This window comes from Rhinolophus ferrumequinum, chromosome 15, assembly GCF_004115265.2.
Source record: "Rhinolophus ferrumequinum isolate MPI-CBG mRhiFer1 chromosome 15, mRhiFer1_v1.p, whole genome shotgun sequence".
In the NCBI taxonomy this organism is placed as follows: domain Eukaryota; kingdom Metazoa; phylum Chordata; class Mammalia; order Chiroptera; family Rhinolophidae; genus Rhinolophus; species Rhinolophus ferrumequinum.
Genome location: NC_046298.1, coordinates 25,069,024 through 25,087,885, shown reverse-complemented (window position 1 = coordinate 25,087,885; position 18,862 = coordinate 25,069,024). Strand labels below are relative to the sequence as shown.

Genomic DNA, 18,862 nt, shown 5'->3' with positions numbered 1-18,862 from the left:
TTCTAACAGAAAGAATGGGTACATGTAAGGAGATGTCACTTCCGTAGTGAAGTTACACGGGACTGTGATTTCTGTCCTGCTGGTAGAGTCTGTTTCCCTCTTGGGTCACACACTTTCATAAAGTCAGCTGCCATGCTGGAGAGGTCTATGTGACACGGAACCGAGGGAGGGGTCTCCAGCGATACAAAAGCCAGACAGAAACCAAAGTCCTCATGCTACTGTGAGCTTGGAACTCAACTTCTTGAGTTGAGCCTTGAGATGGCTACAAACCTGGCTGACACCTTGATTTGCGACACCTGTGCATTAACCCTAAAGGGCCCAGTGAAGTCACATCCGGGTTCCAGACCCACAGAAACTGTGAGGTAAGTAGATGGGGTGTGATATTTATAAAATGATATAGGCTGAAACAGGTGCTTGTGAGGGAAAAAGAAAAAAAAAAAGCAACCCTACCTATTCGGTCAGCTTCCACTGCGATTCAAAGCTCTATCACTTTGTTTCCCTTCACAACACTATGGAGAGTCTAGAACGGTCTGCATTTCACAGACAGACTTACATCAAGTTCATCACTCATTTAACTGAAGTGCAATTAGTTTTACTGAAAGTTTGGAACCTGGATCCAAAAGACACACAGAAGCATGTTCTAGCTGAAATGGTACGTTTGGAATCTGCTAGGTTAGGTATTCCCACGTGTAAGCCTGGCATGTTAAACAATGACAACATCAGCAACAGCAAGACTGGAATTAGCAGATTTTTCCTGAAGTTGAATGTATTCAATTCAATTGAAAGGGCTGCTTTTTTGTCCTACAAGCACGTCCTGCACAGTTTTTGGCATTAAAATACCCATTCTTTTATAAAATGGTGGTGATGGATGGTGGTGGGTGTGTCTTTCATCTAGAGTTTTCAGAATAACAAGTGTGAACTTGCATTCGTCTCCCTTTATAATTTCCTTTCAAATTGTACCCTTCTATAAAATCCAAAGCCACGGGACGACTGATCTTGGTTAACAGATTCATTTTACAGATGAGAAAACTGAGGCTCAGGGACAGTAAGTGACTTGCTCAGAGACACACAATTGTTTGTTGACAGCAAACTCAACAATTATAATACATGAAACAAGACATAAAGACATAAGCCCACGAGCCTGGAGCCTGGCACTTGGTAAGTTCTTAGGTAACAAGAGAACATGCCCTCAACTGATTTTCAAGGTATTCCTTCATCTTAGTATAGTAAGAAGCGGGGACGGTGTGGATTTTAATTTCTGAATAATTCAGAACACCAGATTCGAGTTCTCTGTACCGCTGCTAGAAAAACATTCCCTTCCACCTCACAAGGAAAAATCAACGTGTCCGGTGAGTTATACAAGAATCAATGTTCATAGAAGAAACATTTCAGAAACATCATCACGGGGCAACACAAACTCCTGGCATCTGTTTAATCGTGCTGGCTTCCAGTGTCTAAACTGTGCTGCGGCCAAGAATCACTGGAAAGAAGTATGAAATTGGAGAAAAGGAAACTGAAAGGGGGAGGATCAAAGAAGGCACCACTAACTTAAAAGTTAGAAAAGAGCTAGAAAGAGAGTTAAAACGAGGCAATGCATTACCAAAGTGCCAACGGGGACACAGAAGAAAAGGAAACGAGGAAGATAAAACTAGGGGAATTTCAAATCTTGGCTAAATGTTCATTAAATAATTTTTCACACATATTAAGGCCAGATAGTCACTTCTTTTCCCCTCTCGGGTGCTCAAACAAAGGCCTAACCAGGCTTAAAACACTAAAAAGCACGGCAGAGAAAAATACAGCAATGAGATGCTATGGCCTCACAAAGCCAGACACTGTTTTCCTTCTCTTTGTTGTAAAAAGGGCTAAGCTTTCCTCAAGCTAAGGTGTACTGCGCGTAGCTTTAAAAATAAGCAGCCAGGACCACGTTCACTGCTCACTGTGGAAGCCCATCAAGTCCTACTTCCCATTCTCTATGTTGCCTCAGTGCTTACTCTGACTCGTATTATGTTTTCATGCTTAACTTAGTTCACAGGGAGAATCAGACCTTCTGTGACAGACACAGAACCACCTTTACGAGAATGGGAAGCCTTTTTTTGTCTGCAAAAATAATGATGATAATAACAATAAGAAATGTGTATTGAGTGTCAAGCATGTTCTGATTACTGTATGTTCATGATCTTTACTTCTCGACACAAATCAATTATAACACCAGTTAATGTCTATCAAGCGTCTACACATTCTAGATGCTATACATCCAGGATCTCCTTCAAGTCTCAACACAAGTGAGTATAACATCCCAGTTTTACATGAGAATCTTTTTAAAAATGTTTATTTAAGTGTGTTTTTCCAGGACCCTTCAGCTCCAAGTCAAGTAGTTGTTTCAATCTAGTTGTGGGGTGGGGCGCAGCTCACACTGGCCCACGCGGGGATCGAACCGGCAACTCTGGTGTTATAAGCATCGCACTCTAACCAACTGAGCTAACTGGCCGCTCCTTACGCAAACATCTCAATCGGGTTATGAAGTGTGGCTAAGAATTAGCCTGGGTTGGACCTGACCGCTGCCCACCTCTGAAGCTTATCCTATCTTTCCTATGCCTTGCTGTTCTCTTCTGAAATACCTTCCCTCCCTACACACACGTCTGGGTAGACTTCATGTGTCACTTGCCCAGGAGTCTGGGGGGCCCCTTGGTTCTGGTTCCAGCTCTCCTATGTAATACTTATGTGACTCTGAGTGGGTGTGCAAGGCTCATCCGTTTCTTTATCTACAGATTCTAAACTTCAGTCCCCTGCACCTCAGGAAGACTAATGATAAGGAATATACTAATGACTGCCATTCATTAAGCACCTAACCATCTTTCATTTATTCATTTACAAATATTTACCGAGCATTTACTTTATGGACCAGGGATATAGCAGTACAAAGGCAAAAACAGCAGTTTCAAGAGAGTGGGAAAGACACTGAATACAAAACTACAGAAATCATTTCTCTAAATGACATTTGCGTTAAATGCTATGCAGGAGAAATTCCGACGATCCTTCATTCATTCAGCATGGTGTACGTGTCAGATAGTATTATAGTATAAGAATTAACTCTTATGAGAGCCTATACGGGGAAGTCTTGACCAAATCTTTATCTAATGCTTCCTTGCGGGGTAATGTTTGGATTGAGATTTGAAGGATGAGTAGAAAGTGACCAAGAGTGGAGGAAAGGAGTATTCTAGACTAAAGAACAGTATGCTTTAACACCATGAAGAAGAAAAGAGAATGGGGCTGAAAGTGGCTTGAGGTAAAGCTGGTTGAGAGGAAGGGGACCAGATAAGGCCAGGTGCCTTTCAGTCAATGCTCATTTGCCTTCACGATGACCCTATAAAATAGACAGCATTCCCATATGACCTATGAGGAAACTACACGAGTATGCACACTTATTCAATAGTGCCCGTGTGAAAGCCATTATTCCACTCTTTTACCTTGCCATCAGATCTCGTCTCACACCCTAGAGACACAAAAAGCCAGAAATGTACTTTTCCAGCCTCCCCTGCCTAAAGGATATGGACAAATGACTCGATCCTGGCCAGTGGGAGCTGAGACGAAGTCTTCTAGGGAGGATAGTTTGGGACAGAATGTTTTCCTTCTTGATAAAGAAGGGAGGTATGCCGGGAGGGGCCCCACCCCACCCATCTTGTCTTCAGACCTTATCACGTAAGATGCGATGATGTTTGGCACTGCTGCAGCCATCTTGTTACACGCATGAGGGGAAAACCAAGACAATCACAAAGGAGATGCCTATGTAATAATCAAAACACACGCCTAGCCACCGCAGGACTTCTGGGTATATGAGAAGAACAAATCTCCTGCTATTACAACAACTTTTAACCGGGTGATAATAACTCCCAGCCCCAAATGTCTACACGGATACAGAAAATGAGCCTCAGAGAGGCTGAATAATTTCAAAATTATAAAACTGATAAAAAAAAAATGGGGGGGAACATAAGTTTTTATTACAGGACTAATGATTCTAAATTCTTTGCTCTTTTTCGCTTTACCATCTCCCTTGGACTCTGAATTGAGCAAACACTGTAAACTGTAAAACTCCAGACAGAACTGAGAGATGACTAATAAAACCAATGCTAATGATAATACTGGAGAAGAAGAATTCTGAGGCTGCGGGGATGGGGCCTCAGCGAGCCAGGTCCTTCTGTGGGGGTCTGCAGGAAAGCTCCAGTGTGGCCCAACCACAAAAGGGTCCTAGGAGTCTGGTTTTCTAACATATCTGGACTGGCAAGAACAAGGCAGCCAGAGAATTCAACCCTCACCAGGGAGTCTCAAAATATTTAGATTAGTAAAGAATATGCTGAAATTTCCACTTTGAAAATCCTACTTCCTCCTCCCAACACAGAAAGAAGTCCCCCGCTTTCTATTCCAATGTGTCAAGAGACTCAAACGGGTTTTTTGTGTCCTTGATAATATCTACAGTGTAGTCAGCTGCAGGTATTTAAAGGGGAGGTGCAGGGAATATTTTTCTAAAATACTAATTTAAAGAACAAATCAACATCTATTATCTCCTTCATTATATTTTAAATTGTCCAACTATAAATCACCCTGCAGCAGGTTCTTCAAGGGCGGAATTACCCGGCTTGGCTTTCCCGAAGGTTAGAAGAATGACATCTTGTGCTTTTTCTAGTTATAATTTATAACTGTGCAACAGAACCGGCAATGCAGGCCCGTCCATTAGCAGGGCAGCGGCACATCTGTTAAAACTCAGTACAATGACTGGCTTTACACGGCCACAGGAAACGTAACCCAGTCGTTTCAGAAGTTCTACAAACTCAAGCTGTTTTCTTTTTTTTTTTAATGTAAAATGATTTGAAAATGCAGTTCCCTAAAACATCTGCTAAGCTCTTGCTACCCTCACACATGATATTCTTTCTGTTACCTGCCAACACAAATATTTGGTTGCACAAAACACCCTAAGAGGCACGTGAGGGTGCTCAGCTTCAAATTTACATGCCGGTCCACAAAGGGCTGGACTCGACCTAGGCACTCCAGCTAAGAGGTTGTTTACCAGAGCTGAAAGCTCAGGTGGAGAAAAAAATGGTTGGGCAGAGGGGTAATTTCACAAAGGTACTTCCAGACATGTTGAGAAAGCAAGCATACCTGCATGAGGAGATATGTGTGGCAGACGTACTGCGGTGCTTTGGACAAAGAAAGTGGACTTGGGAATCCCTGGTGAGGGGACTGAAGGGGAAACACTATTTTCTTGAACAAGTAAGGTAAGTCCTCTGCTCTTTTTACATGCAAAATAAGGATAATAATTCTAACACTGTAGAACAGTTGTGAGACACACTAAGACATATATGCTAAGATATATAAAGCCGCATGGTGTCTGGTCTACACTGTCAAGTTGCATCTTACTTGAGAGTATGGCAAGAAGCCAAAATCATCACACACGGAGACAACGGCAAAGAGACAAAATTATCCTTGAAAATACAATATGCCTGGCTTTGTGAGTTAAGCCCCATAAAGCAATGTGTATGCATGAGTATATCATATATACCAACACACATACATGCATACATATGCAAAATATAATTTTAGAGTATTTTAATTGCATAAAAAAGAGACAGGAAATTTCATATAGAGAGGGAAAAAAAACATATAACACATACATGATGGAGGTAACTTGATTATTTGTAAGCTCCCAGGAAACTTTAGTTCCCTTTAAGATGTTTCAAAAGCAGCTAGCTGAAGAATCCTGCGTCGTTTTTGAAACATTAAAAAAAAAATCCTATTCCCATTTTTATCTACTTATTTTTATTTTATCATAAACTGGAGGGAGAGGGGACAAAACTTCTCTAGACCTCAAGAGGAAGAGGTGGCTGAGGCATGGCTTTACCAGTGGGGGTCGCTGTGCTGAGAATTAATCCCTATGAGTTTCTCATTAGTGATTATTATACTGCAGGCGGCCAAAATGGAAAAATTAATTAATTTCAAAGTGATAATGCATTTACAGCAACAATTAGAAATGTATAACTGTAAAAGGGCAACATTTAAAAGACAGATTACATTTAATAAAGTTGCACAAGAACATCCAATTGTAAAATTACTGATCTGCAACAATATTCCTTAAAGAGGCACTTAAAATAGCCTGACTCCATGAAGGGTGACCTAATTACTGTAACTAAAATCACCATAGTCACAGCAAGTCACAGCAAATAAAAAAGGGACGTTGATATTAGAATACTGCTGTTTAATACTTAAGGGAGCCAGCTATACTGGAGAAGCAAAGGCAGGACTTTCAAGCACGAGGCTGGGTTGTGCTTCTTGTTTCCTTGACCTTGTGCAATGGAATGTATACTCCAGCAACACTCATGTCAACAGGAAAACATTGTCTCTCAAGTGAAATGCAGAAACACTAGCCATCTGGTGACGGAGACATTGAATCTACACTAAGCTTCTTCATGAGCATTTAGGAATCCAACATTTACATGGGGTAGGAACGGGAATGCAACTGCGTGGCTTGTGTCCAAAAATGTGTTTGCATTACAATGGCAGAAGTGGAAGAGAGCAACCTTCATCCATGAAACACAAGTCTTATCATGATGGAAGCAATGCCAAGCAACACACAGAAGGATAAAACAAGTGGGTGACTTTTCCAATAAGCCCAGTCTGTCCTACCGGTGAGATACAGTGATCCCAGGTCTATACTCATGCTGATTCCTCTTCGGAATACGGAGCCCTAAATATTTATGAAAGAGATTTGACAAATGAGTCCCTAGTTCCCATCCCATCTCTTTATAATCCTAGTCATCTGGAACTCGGAGAGCTAAAAAATAATCTCCAAATACAAAAAAAAGATAGTATTAGAGAGAATTTTCCTAAGAATCTAAACTTAGCTACATATTTCATAGTCTTCATAATCTAAAAGGTTTATGTAAAAAAAAAACCCACACATCTGTGGCATTTAAAAGATGCTGTTTTCCAATCACTTGGGGATAGGAACATGTAAAGTACACCCTACAGGTGTTTCTGCAGGGATCAGATGTACAGGTTGGAGAACCAAGTTGTTTCTACCTGGGCACCCTTCCTACCTTGCCAATAACCCTCTCCCTGGGGCTCTGGGGCCAGGAACAGAGGTCCTCCAACTACTACCACCAGATTCCCAATTTACAGAGTTTTTTAGTTCCATGACCCTTGTATCCAACAGTGGCAATTGCACTTTGGAAAATAATCTTCAGGACCAACGTAATACAAGAATAACAACCATCATGGCAAGAAGTACTGCACATCTACTACACAACCGACACTGTACTACATACATTATTTAACCTTGCGTTCCAATATGGCTGCCATTAGGCACATCCGGCTACTTAAATCTAAATTAATTAAAATTAAATTATATTAAAAATTTAGTTCCTCAGTTATATTAGCCACTTGTCAAGGGCTCAATAACCATATGTGTCCAGTGGCTACCATACTAAACAGCTAGATTAAGATCTGTAGTTTAGAAAAATACCACACAAAATATATTGTATAAAATACGCACTCTTCATTCAAGTTTCTTCTTACTAAAAGCCTTTCATGGAAGAAGTTTTTAGATATGGTTGTTATACGGCCATCAAAAACGTAAAAACGTCGTATTTACCTTTGTGAATCTTTCCAAATCTAACCACAGTAGTGTGATTCATCCAAAAGGATTAGTCTTTGGGGAAATCAAGAATAAAACACACGTCTAGCCGACAAAGTATACCCCAGAAGAGGTTTACACCCATTAAAAGAAGAATTTAGAACATCAGGTACAGATTCTCAGTGGAAGCAAAGAAATCACATCAGCTGATAATTCAATAGTCACAAATCCATGTTTTTCACCTACGAACACAAAACACAATTTCCAACTACTGCACTTTCTGAACAATCATTTTTTAAAAATCATATCAAAAGAAAATCAATCATTGCTATCAAGACTTTCAGCCATACCTAACACAATATTGAAAAACCACATCTTCTATCCGGCGCTCCGAGGCACATTTAGAGAAACAGATGCAACCTAGAGTCAATGGAAATGTGTTCAAGAGCCCTTTCCAGTGGCTGTAATAGGCCCGATGACGTGATGCTCAAGCCCACACTCATCATTACACGAGGCGAGAGGCTGAAGAAAACACGCGTCGGGTTTCCCTAGGACCCTCCCCATAAAAGCACACTGAACGTGTCTGCGGCGACAGAAGCCGTTCACTTACCATAGACTTCGTGAAAGGCCTGGCCAAGGTAAACAGCAGCGTGTACACCCACCAGTTGCGATGAATGGAGGAGTACATCATGTTCCCCGGATGCACAGCGTTGGACGTGACCCCACGCGGGGAGAGGCGGCGATGGAGCTCGTTGGAGAAGAGAATGTTGCAGAGTTTGGACCGGTTGTAAGCCAGCATGGCCCAGTAGTCATTTTTAGATGGAGACAAGCGGCTAAAGTCTAGGTTTCCCGAGGAATCGTTAATATCTGTAAATCTAAAAATAAATAAATAAATAAAATAAATTATAAAAACAGAAAATATGACATGAAGCAGCCAACCTCTGACTTCTGATACAGTGTTTTTTATTTTTATTACGAATCTGCAAAACTATGCAGAGACTACTGAAAACTCAGTTGTGCAAATATCGAAACAAAGTTTCCCTTACAAATAGACAACGGAGATTTAACAATATAAGCCAACTGGACCCAAAGATAGACTTAATAAAGGCCCAAACTCATAAATGGAGAGGTCTTCCCATGCTGAACACTGAGCCCCCACACCTCGCCTCTAACATACATTTTTTTTTCAAAACCTTCAACAGGAAGTTCAAGCATAATTAAATTACATGGAAAAGCGTCTTAAATAAAGGGCTGCTGCTTTTGGAAACAGAAAGATATCACATTCCTAACCTTTGACGGGGCTTTCCTGGGTCATTTTAGCCAACGCTTGAGACCTGTATATTTTCATTTGAGCATCCAAGTAAATATACAGATGAGTCTTGCTGCCTCCAAGACTTTTTCCAGATTAAAAATTAATGATTATAAAGGGGTTATAACCTTGGTGAGGTGCCATCAATAGTCTTACATGTTTAAAAGGCAAATATAAACAAAGCCAAAATGAGTTCTGGCAGAGTCTAATGTTTTTAAGTATACCCATGGCATGGATACACACAAATCAAAGTCAGTAGTTGATGTTTTATAATTGGGTCTGACGGAGTCGTTAAACACCAGCTGTTTGTTTCTTTCCTTTTCTTTCTTTTCTTTCTTTTTCTCTCTTTCTTTTTAAAATAAAACAAAGTAGTAATTGCCTTTAAAAAATAGATCATGACAAGAGGAATTTTCTAGATGATGGTCTCATCTTTGTTAAGGATCCTTGTTAACAGTTTGCTTCATTAAATTAACTCTGGGCATTTGCACTGAGTAATAAGGAAGCATAAGAGTAATCTAGACAACCGCTCTGGAAAAACAAAAAAAAAAGCAAAAGGTAAAATGAAAATTATGGAATAATCTGGTTGTTCCTTAATATAAGCAGTTCAGTTGAACTATGACCAAGAAAAGCATCATAGGGGGCAGACGAAATGCATGTTTTTAATGGAAATTAAATATCCCTTTTCCAGGACTCAGTGAGTGACATCCAATTTCCAGTGTTAAATGACATTGCTGCTGTCAAGTCAACAGCAGACCTGATGGCCAGAAACACCATTGGGGATATGGCAATGGGACCTTGAAATTAATTGTCGGCTGCCTGTTTCCAAGTCCCCAAACCACAGGAAGAGCCCAGACTTCTAAGCTGAATTGTCTAAGGCAGTGGAACTTAGTAGGAAATTTGAAAATTTATGGGAGCCTTTTCCTGGTTGTCACAAGGATTGCCGGTGGGGGCTAGGGATGCTATCTGTCCTGCAAGGCAGGTGGGGTCTTGCTCAGTGAGGTCTTCCGCACTGGACATTCATGTAGGTGAAGAGCCTGTGTGTAATTATCTGAGCCTACAGCCCAACTGTTTTTTACATATATGCACAGTTTTAACACCCACTTAATTCCCAGAAATGTCGTGCAACAATCATGTAAATGAGGAATGAATGCACTTTCAGAGTTTGTGATATTTTTTTGCCAGGGAGGGGCTGAGGCCTGACTCAGCGCTGGTGGTAGTGGAGTCTATAAGGCCACAGGCCGGCTAACAGTCTGCATTTGTGAACGTCCCACTCCAGGTGATTTATGCAAGGACACACGCATCTGATTACTTACCTTTCCTGTAGCCCTGCCCAAGCATTTACATGCTGATTTACATATGTGACTTTGCTTCCCATTTATTTTTTTCTTTATATTATAGTAAGCTAGCATATTGAATTAAGATATATTTATGCAGGGAAGTCATATTATTTCTGAACTACATAGTAATAAGGAGTTACAGACAAGTGGTTACAGAAAGGAACTGTTGAGTTGAGAACCCAATGATCCAAGACAAGGGCCACGTCTTAGCAATGCTACCTACTCTGAGTATGAAAGAGCATCAGGGATTTAGACAATATCTAAAAACTAGGTGATAAATATAACACCCTTCACTCTTGCGTTCCACTTTTCTTTTCCTCACCTGTTGCTGGAAACCCTGCTTGGCATATTTGTTTATCCCACTTCAGGTGCCACTTCTTCCTGGAAGCTCTCGCTACCTAATTCTTCCACTGCTGGTTCTCACATTGATGGCAAAGGAAGACAGATTGAAAAAAGCCATGCAAAGCAGATTGAAATGCATGTTTCCAGGGAAATTAAGTGTCCAGTCTCCACGACCCAGTCCATGATAGGCCTAGTATTCAATAACCCTGCCACCCCTCCAACACCAGCAACAAAGCGAATCATGCCAGCTTTGCATTTTGTCTGCACATTGTACTTCTGTCTTTACCGGACCAGACGGCAAGGCATTTGTTCATCTGGTTCCAATGCCAGTCTGTGAATTCTTAGAAGGTGGATAGTAAGCCCTGTGCATGTTGCCTAGTTCAATGCCTAACACACAGTGGCCACTAAGTACAAATTGAGAGAACTGAGGTTTGATCATGGGTTTGGAATTCTAAACTAAGGGTTAAGTCTTCCTTATTACAAAAAAACTTTGTTTCAAGCCTTGCTCGAAAGGCAAATTTTACCAGTAGGTTCAGATCGTCTACATTCTTCATTAGAGAATGAGGAATGTGGCACTTTGCATGTGGCACTCTCTAGTGTTTAGAATAAATTCTCTCCTTTGGTGTTTAAGGACTATGCAGAAGAATCTCATGACTGGGGAATACTGGGTCGATTAAACTCCTAAGAAGAGAGAAGTCATTCTTTTGTAGCCCCCAATCTGGAAACAAGGCAAACACACACACACACACACACACACACACACACACACACACACACACACACACACACACACACACCATGATGAGAAATTAGATGGAACCAGGCTGAATGAAGGTTTTGAAGTGGAAGCACAGCTGCTATATATCAGGCCCCCACCTTAAGTGGACCCCTGATTTCCTGCCCTGCTGATCTCCTGGGCAACAAACCCATTTTTAAGATCTGATTAGCTTGTATTGACAGTCCTGCAGGAAACAGGAAGGGTGGGCAAGCTTTCTGATTCCTCTGAGCCAGGGCAGGCTTCCTGAAAAGGAACCCCATTCACCTCTCAGCTCAAGAGGCAGTAAAACAACTCTTCAAAGGCTGCCTGCTCTATTTTTAAGTTGAATAACTGACAAAGCCAAACAATCATGTCTTAATAGAGCGATCCTCCTACCAATACAGTAACATGTTCACATTTGCTCTCTGGACATTAACATTTGCTGCTTGAGGGGACCTCTAGCTTGTATATTTCTATATATACTGCTCCTTTATTATTTTTTTAAACTGAGGATTTTTAAAGTACCAACCTAAACTAATTAGCTGGATTCTATGTAGACAAAAGCTAGTATGTTCAAAGAATAGGACTGAATTTGCATCAGAAGCTGTGTCTGTGTGTGTGTGTGGGGGGGGCAACTTGGCACTCAACACGGCTGTGGCCATTTAGAGTGGTTCGGCCAGCGCTCTACTCTTTTCATTCTATTTTAATTGTTATTTTTGTGAAAATTGTTATGTGAAAATTTTTCACAGCAAGGACGTCAAGTTCTCCTTTTAATATGATGTGTTTTAGGTATGCAGAAACTCAATTCACTTGCTCAGGCTCCAGATAAGTAACTAAAACACAGTGAAGACACGGGGAGGCTAATAAATATTTTGCCTTGGGGCAGTCTGGTATAATATTTTCTGCAAACATTGGACTTTATTTTTCCCCTAACAGGGGGTCTTGACTCCAACGAAGAGATTCTGCCAAGGTTTATGGAGGTAATTAGATATCAACATTTCCATTTTACAGCACGGGTTAGGGCTCTGGGTCCGTGAGCGGTAAGTGAGTGTGTTCTCAGTACTGCACACCCAGTGTTCACACTGGTTCTCAGAGGCTGTGGGAGGCGGCAAAAGCGCAATCAACAAACCAGCATGGGAGAAGTCACGTGTTGTAGAAACACCCTTTAATATGTGCAAAGGATAATCCGAAAGCAGAACACCAGTACCCACCACCAGACAGGGGTGAGCCTCGCAACACATTTCAGGAAGATCTTGTCTATAAACTAAAATGGATCTAATTCAGGAGACCAAGGCCCTTCTTTCCGATTCATCTTTTAAATGAAATTAAGATTCACATCTCCACGGTAGGCATGAATTACACTCCAGTTAAGGAGAGAACAAAGCCATCACATGAAATACCATTTTGAGATACCGATTTACAAAGGGAAGAGAGTGGCTGACAATTCGACACAATGTCCCATTAAATACCAGCTCATTTAAACATACCCCGTGGTGCCCTCCACCTCTGGCAAAGGATTGGGGCTGGCAGATTTATTTCCAGAGCCCCTGACTCCTCAGTAGCCTCCCTTACTCCTTCACAGGGCCACTCCACTTTCTTTCACAAACCTGGTATGATTTGCAAAGATAAGGATGTCCAGATTTTGTTACCACCTAATTACTAGATGTTTCATGTCTTTTAACACAGGGGAGGATTATTACTGGCATTTTCCTTTCATTTCAGCCATCATAAATTTAAAATGGGAAAAGTCAACCTATCTGCAGTATGTCACTTATACCGTAAGCCCCTGTGTTTGGAAGTGATAAAGGGTTCAGGCTAACCCTTGGCTGGTCTCTCTCTTCCAAGTCCCAGGGGTTACATTTTATGGAAGCATGATTAAAAAAATAAGCTTCATTCTGGGTCACTAAAACATTTCAGGACTTAAGGCAGAGAAGAAGGGGGAAAATAGGCACTTGCACATTATTTTCCCCAGCCACTTTGCCTAAGAGTGAAAGCTCCCAACCACACCAAGAAAATCTCCCTAACATGCATTAAATCTGGCCTCACCCAGAAAGTCCTTTGTCTTTCCTGAGTACTTCTCTTTAAACAAATAGTTGTTTATCCAACTCTAGAAGCAAATATGCTGAAAATACGATGAAATTTTCAAATGTCTTTTTAGTCAATTGAATATTCTCCTAATGGTAATAGAAAAAGAAGTGCCATCTGATGTTTTAATTGAAATTTTAACCAAAAGAGGCATGGCCAGATTTCTAATATGTTCTAACTACAGTACTTCCCTTTCTACAATTACACAGCTAATGTCTGCATTGAATTCCCTAATTTCTCATTATAAAACAATTGGATTTCATCTCGCGGTCTTTAATTGCATTGTTTCTCCTGCTAGAATAACTGCACATTCTTCTTGGTGAAATGTTGAAGTTGTTGAATGACAAATCAATAAAGGTCAGGCATTCAGATTTAATCAATTATTATTCCATCTCAAAGCAAAATCAATGAGGGGCTTGAAGTATAGTTGTAAAAACAATCTGCATTGCTATACACAAAACCCCCAAGTAATCCCCCACAATCACACACACGTACAAAAAAAGACCTCAAAAAATTAAGTAAGCCAGGTTGAATACACCCACACTTTTCAGAGTAAGACTAATGAGGATTATTTTGAGAAAGACAATCTTGGAGGGATATTAGCTGACGCAATGCAAGGGACAAGTGAACCACACATCAAATTCGAACCCACCTATGGGACTCCGACGACACGACAACGACTCGGGCAGGGGCTGAGCGGCACAGCACATCCTGAAGGAGCTGGACAAGGTGGAAATGCCCCAGATGGTTCACCTGGAAGGTGGTCTCCAGGCCATCTTTTGTGAGAGTCCAGGGGAGAGCAAAAGCCGCTGCGTTGCACACGAGCACATGCAAAGACCTGAAAAACAAAACACCCCATGTTGTGTAGACATCAACACTCTAAAATCTAGGATAACTCATGCTCCATTAGGAATAAGCAACTCTTCACTATCTTCAAGATTCCAGTCCCTTAAAAAGGAGATACCTTAGAATGCCGCACCTCAAACCATTCTGGAGGAAGGGCTTGGGCTTTGAATTGGATGCTGGGGACAATGATATTGCTGGGATGCAGGCCTTTCAGTGCTGAAACCAGCATCATGCCGGGCAAACCGAGATGTGATGGTCGCCTGGGCAAAAACCTAGGTTCTACCACCTAATTGAATCTATGCTTCTTAATTCATCCAATTCTCAGCTGCTTCACCTATGAAATCAAAATAGCCCTTCAAGTAAATATAAGAAACCAAGGAGAACATACGATGTGAAAAGGTGGATACAGGAACCAGCCCTGAATTGGTGCTAAGTAAACACACCAAAGGGGAAATGCTCTGTCTAAAGAGACGGGCACATATTGCTTGAATATGTTCCTTCTAGAGGTTAGATTAAATCTACATGTTAGAAATGAGCTTCAGGAATAGGTAAGTGGAGGACTCTTGTACTATTTTCTTTGGTATATATTTGTTTCATAATAAAATTTAAAAAAAAAAAAAAAAAAAGCAAGTCTTCCCTGCGCATCAAAATCCTCAATCCTCATAAAGAAATTGTACTTGTGGGAAATCATCCTAAGGTACTAATGAGAAGTATATAAAGATATGTATTCAAGGCTATCTAGTGTTTGTAATTTCAACATAAAAGCAACAAATTAGAGTTAAGCTAAATATACAATGGGGATATCATTAAATGAATTTGAATATATGTATATGATAAAATATTATGCAGCCATTAAAACGATAAGAAATAAACAAACCTATTGACCTATAAAACATTCATGGTAAAAAAGCATAATATTTACTTCTGTATGATCACACACACACACTCACACACACACACACACACACACACACACACACAGTAATGAAGGATACACAAAAATGTTAACATTCGTTCTTTCTTGGGGTGGGTGGAACCCGATGTGCCTTAAATGGTTTTCTTTCTGAGTTCACTTGTATTTTCTTCATTTTTTCCCCATAATTCACATATGGTGTCTTTATATTAAGGAAAAATGCAATCAAATGAATGCTTGATAGAAAAACAGCATTTTGGGAATGTAGCTCACAAATATAACAAGGGAAAAGGAGACCAGGCTAGAGTTTTATAGGAACACTGGATTAAAAGTTCAAAGATCTGCATTTTGTCCATTTTAGACAAATCACCAAGGTCTTTGAGTCTCTGACTTCTGCCTATAAAATAGAGGGCTGGATATTGATGGTACGCTTTCCTCTTACAGCTCAGTTTCCATGCCAATGCCTTATATTTCCTATGTGACTGAGGAAATGGAATAGTTCCTATACTTTTATTTATTTTTTAATCCAATGGTCTTTTCATAGACACTTTTCATAGAGCTATTACTTTTTGCAACAATTTGATTTTGTCCCATCCTCATGGAAGACTGTAGCCTGTAGTGGAAGAGTCATGAGTTTCTAAAAAATAAACACTGGCATTCAATAAAAGAAGCATCAAGAACAGTCTGTCTAAAAACTGAAATAATCTGTTATGTAGAGAAAGTAAAAAGAAACGATGGCAAATACGTGCACTATATTTTCACTATATAAAGAGTGTTTACAAAGCAATAAGAAAAACTTTTTCTGAGTCTAACAAAAATATTGACAAAGATATCTTAAAACTTTATAAAACTACATTACAAGATAACAAGTACAGACTGAACATGTTGGACTCTACTAGTACCGTGTTTCCCCGAAAATAAGACCTATCCCGAAAATAAGCCCTAGTTAAGATTGTCAGTCAGACAGATGCATTTAATACATCATGACGATGTTCCAGAAGATGACATGACTATATTTGAACAAATGTAGATTGTTGTACATGAAAAAAAGAGACATCCCCTGAAAATATGCCCTAATACCTCTTTTGGAGCAAAAATTAACATAAGACCCAGTTTTATTTTCAGGGAAACACAGTATAAGACCTGGTCTTATTTTCCGGGAAACACGGTAGTAACATTTTAAATAAGGTATTTTCTACCTATTAAATTGGCAGATTTGCTTTTATTATTATTATATTTTTATTATCTCGTATAAAGCTGGTGAGTATATTCCTGCACCCTGGATCTTAAGTGGAAAATATGTACCATAGAATTAGAAAAACCCACATTATTTCATCCAGTAATCCTGTTTCCCAGCAGTGAGGTGCAGAGTGGGGCAGTGCTGAAGGAGCATTCTCGAGGGAGAAATACTGTATCATTGATAATGTTTAGAACTGCCGCTGCATGATGATAATAAAATGCAAAGCAACCTTTAGTCTGTTTTATTATTGGTTTTGAATTCTCTGCAAACAATGCTCCCCCATCTGCCTACACATGGGGCAGGCCACTCCCTCAGCCCCCTCTCATGCCCTTGATGTGTCACTGCTTCATAGGGGGTTAAACGGTGGAGCCTAGAAGACAGGTCCACAGGGAACCTGTGAACGTGACCTTATTTGGAAAAGGGGTCTTTGCAAATGTAATTAAATTCAGATATTGAGATGATATCATCCTGGATTAAGGTGGAACTAACCAATGACAAGTGTCCTCACAAAAGAAGAGAGGGGCAGAAGACACAGAGAAGGAACTTCGAAGGCCAAGGTAGAGACTGGAGTGTCACATCTACAAACCCAGGGATGCCCACCTGCACAGAAGTTAGCAGAAAGGCACTGAATGGACTCTCCCTCAGAGCCTCCAGAAGGAACCAACCCTGCTGACACCTTGATTTGGGACTTCTGGCCTCCAGAACAGTGATAGACGAAATTCTCTTGTATCAAGTCACCAAATTTGTGGTAATTTGTTACAGCAGCTCTAGGAAACTAACAAGTTTCCCAGATTCTTTCCTAAAGAAATACTCAAAATTTATATAAAAGTTATGCATAAGAATGAGTAATAATTGTCTATATAAGTGAGCTAGAATTATTAAGTTGTATATGAACCAGAAGCAACTTAAACTCCAACAACAGAAGAGTGATGAGCAAAGCCCCAGGATCTTGAGAGAGGGACCTGCCAGGTTAAATCATCATTACTTCCTTTGTCACTACACCCTTCCCTTTATCCACAAGAGAAAATCAAATTCTTCAAAGCCGATTTTGTTCAGTATTTGCCTGTCTTTAAGACAGGCCTGGGCATTTGGAATTTTGACACCATAACCTCTTGATAACAACACCTCCTGCAGTTACCTTTATCCTTGCCTGCACATTTTCTCAAGGAAATACAAACTGTATCAAGCAAGGAAACTTGCTTCCCAAAGACTTCAGCCTGGAGGCAAGAACCCACAGAGGACCTGGGAAACCCTTTCCTGTTGCACCAAATTGTAATACCCTTCATTAACGATAATTGCATAACACCAGAGGGAAAACACGAACCCTGTACCTAAAACTTGTCACCTCCATTAATTAAAAACAGGCTTATGGAATATGAAACTATAAAGTGCTAGACTTTTTTTTTTAATTATAAAGACACTTAATTGGCTTGTACAAAAGGAGAAGTCCGTTCGCCTGGCTTTAATGAGGTTTTTATTATTCAAATGGCACATTTTGCTCAGTTTTGACTAAAAGCCATTGCAATTGAAAAGGCTCTGAGATGATGAATATTTACAAAATATCAAAAGGAAAGTTCAAACTATAAAGAGGGAGTGGAAACAAAAATAGTATCATTCTGATTCCCAACTTGATGTTCCTGGGTGCTTTCAGGGACTAAGTTTTTCTGGTCTTTGGTGGATTCTGGTCTGTGAGGGGTGAGTGAGGAAAGGAAAGGTTGTCTTGTGGTGTAAAAATGGAGATTCCAATAGTGTGTGTGTGTGTGTGTTCTTCGTGGTTCTACTCTACCCATAGAGAATGCACCCCCTACCTCTCTGCTGAGTGGCCCCAGGGCATTCTCTGAATGTACTGAGAATGATGTTTGCAAGGTAGCAATTCCATCCTCTAGAGACAACACATTCCTTTGTGCCAGAGAACAACTGCTCTATGGTAGGAAGGGTGGGGCTCCAATGATTTACCAGTGGGGAGTGCTGCTTGTCACCAACAGAAGTGACAACTGCCAAGCTTTGTAGTCAGAGAAGCCGTACATGACAGAGAAAAGCGCCCTGAATGATGACAATAAATAGAAGAGGGTGCTATTCCAAAGGCTGTCACCTACTGGCGTGGAGACAGCTTATCTCTACATTTTTTTCTTCCTGCTCCCCCTCCTTGTTGTTAAATTCGGTATAATTGACATTTAACATCATATTCATTTCAAGTGGACAACCCCTCAAGAGTCCCACCCATTCACAATCCCCTCTCTTTCTCTTCAGTCTCTCCCTTTCCACTGGTGTATTCTTGCTGTCTATCAGACTAATCAGATTCTTCTGACCATCAGTTAGGAGAAAATCAGAACAGCAGGAAAGAAAGTGGAGAAAAGGAAGACGGAGAAAGGAAGACAGACAGGAGAAAGAGGGCGGGAAAGAGAGAAA

General features: G+C 40.5%; 1 protein-coding gene across 2 annotated transcripts in view; it reads right to left on the bottom strand.

Annotated features, from left to right (window-relative positions):
* Nucleotides 1–18,862, bottom strand: part of WWOX (WW domain containing oxidoreductase) — a 913,938-nt gene that overhangs the window by 635,071 nt on the left and 260,005 nt on the right. For both annotated transcript variants that reach the window (XM_033127955.1, XM_033127954.1), the window contains exons 7-8: nt 14,107–14,292; nt 8,235–8,499 (exon numbers count right to left, since the gene is read on the bottom strand). In XM_033127955.1, coding sequence (XP_032983846.1) covers nt 8,235–8,499; nt 14,107–14,292 — 451 coding nt within the window. The remainder of the gene's footprint in view (nt 1–8,234; nt 8,500–14,106; nt 14,293–18,862) is intronic.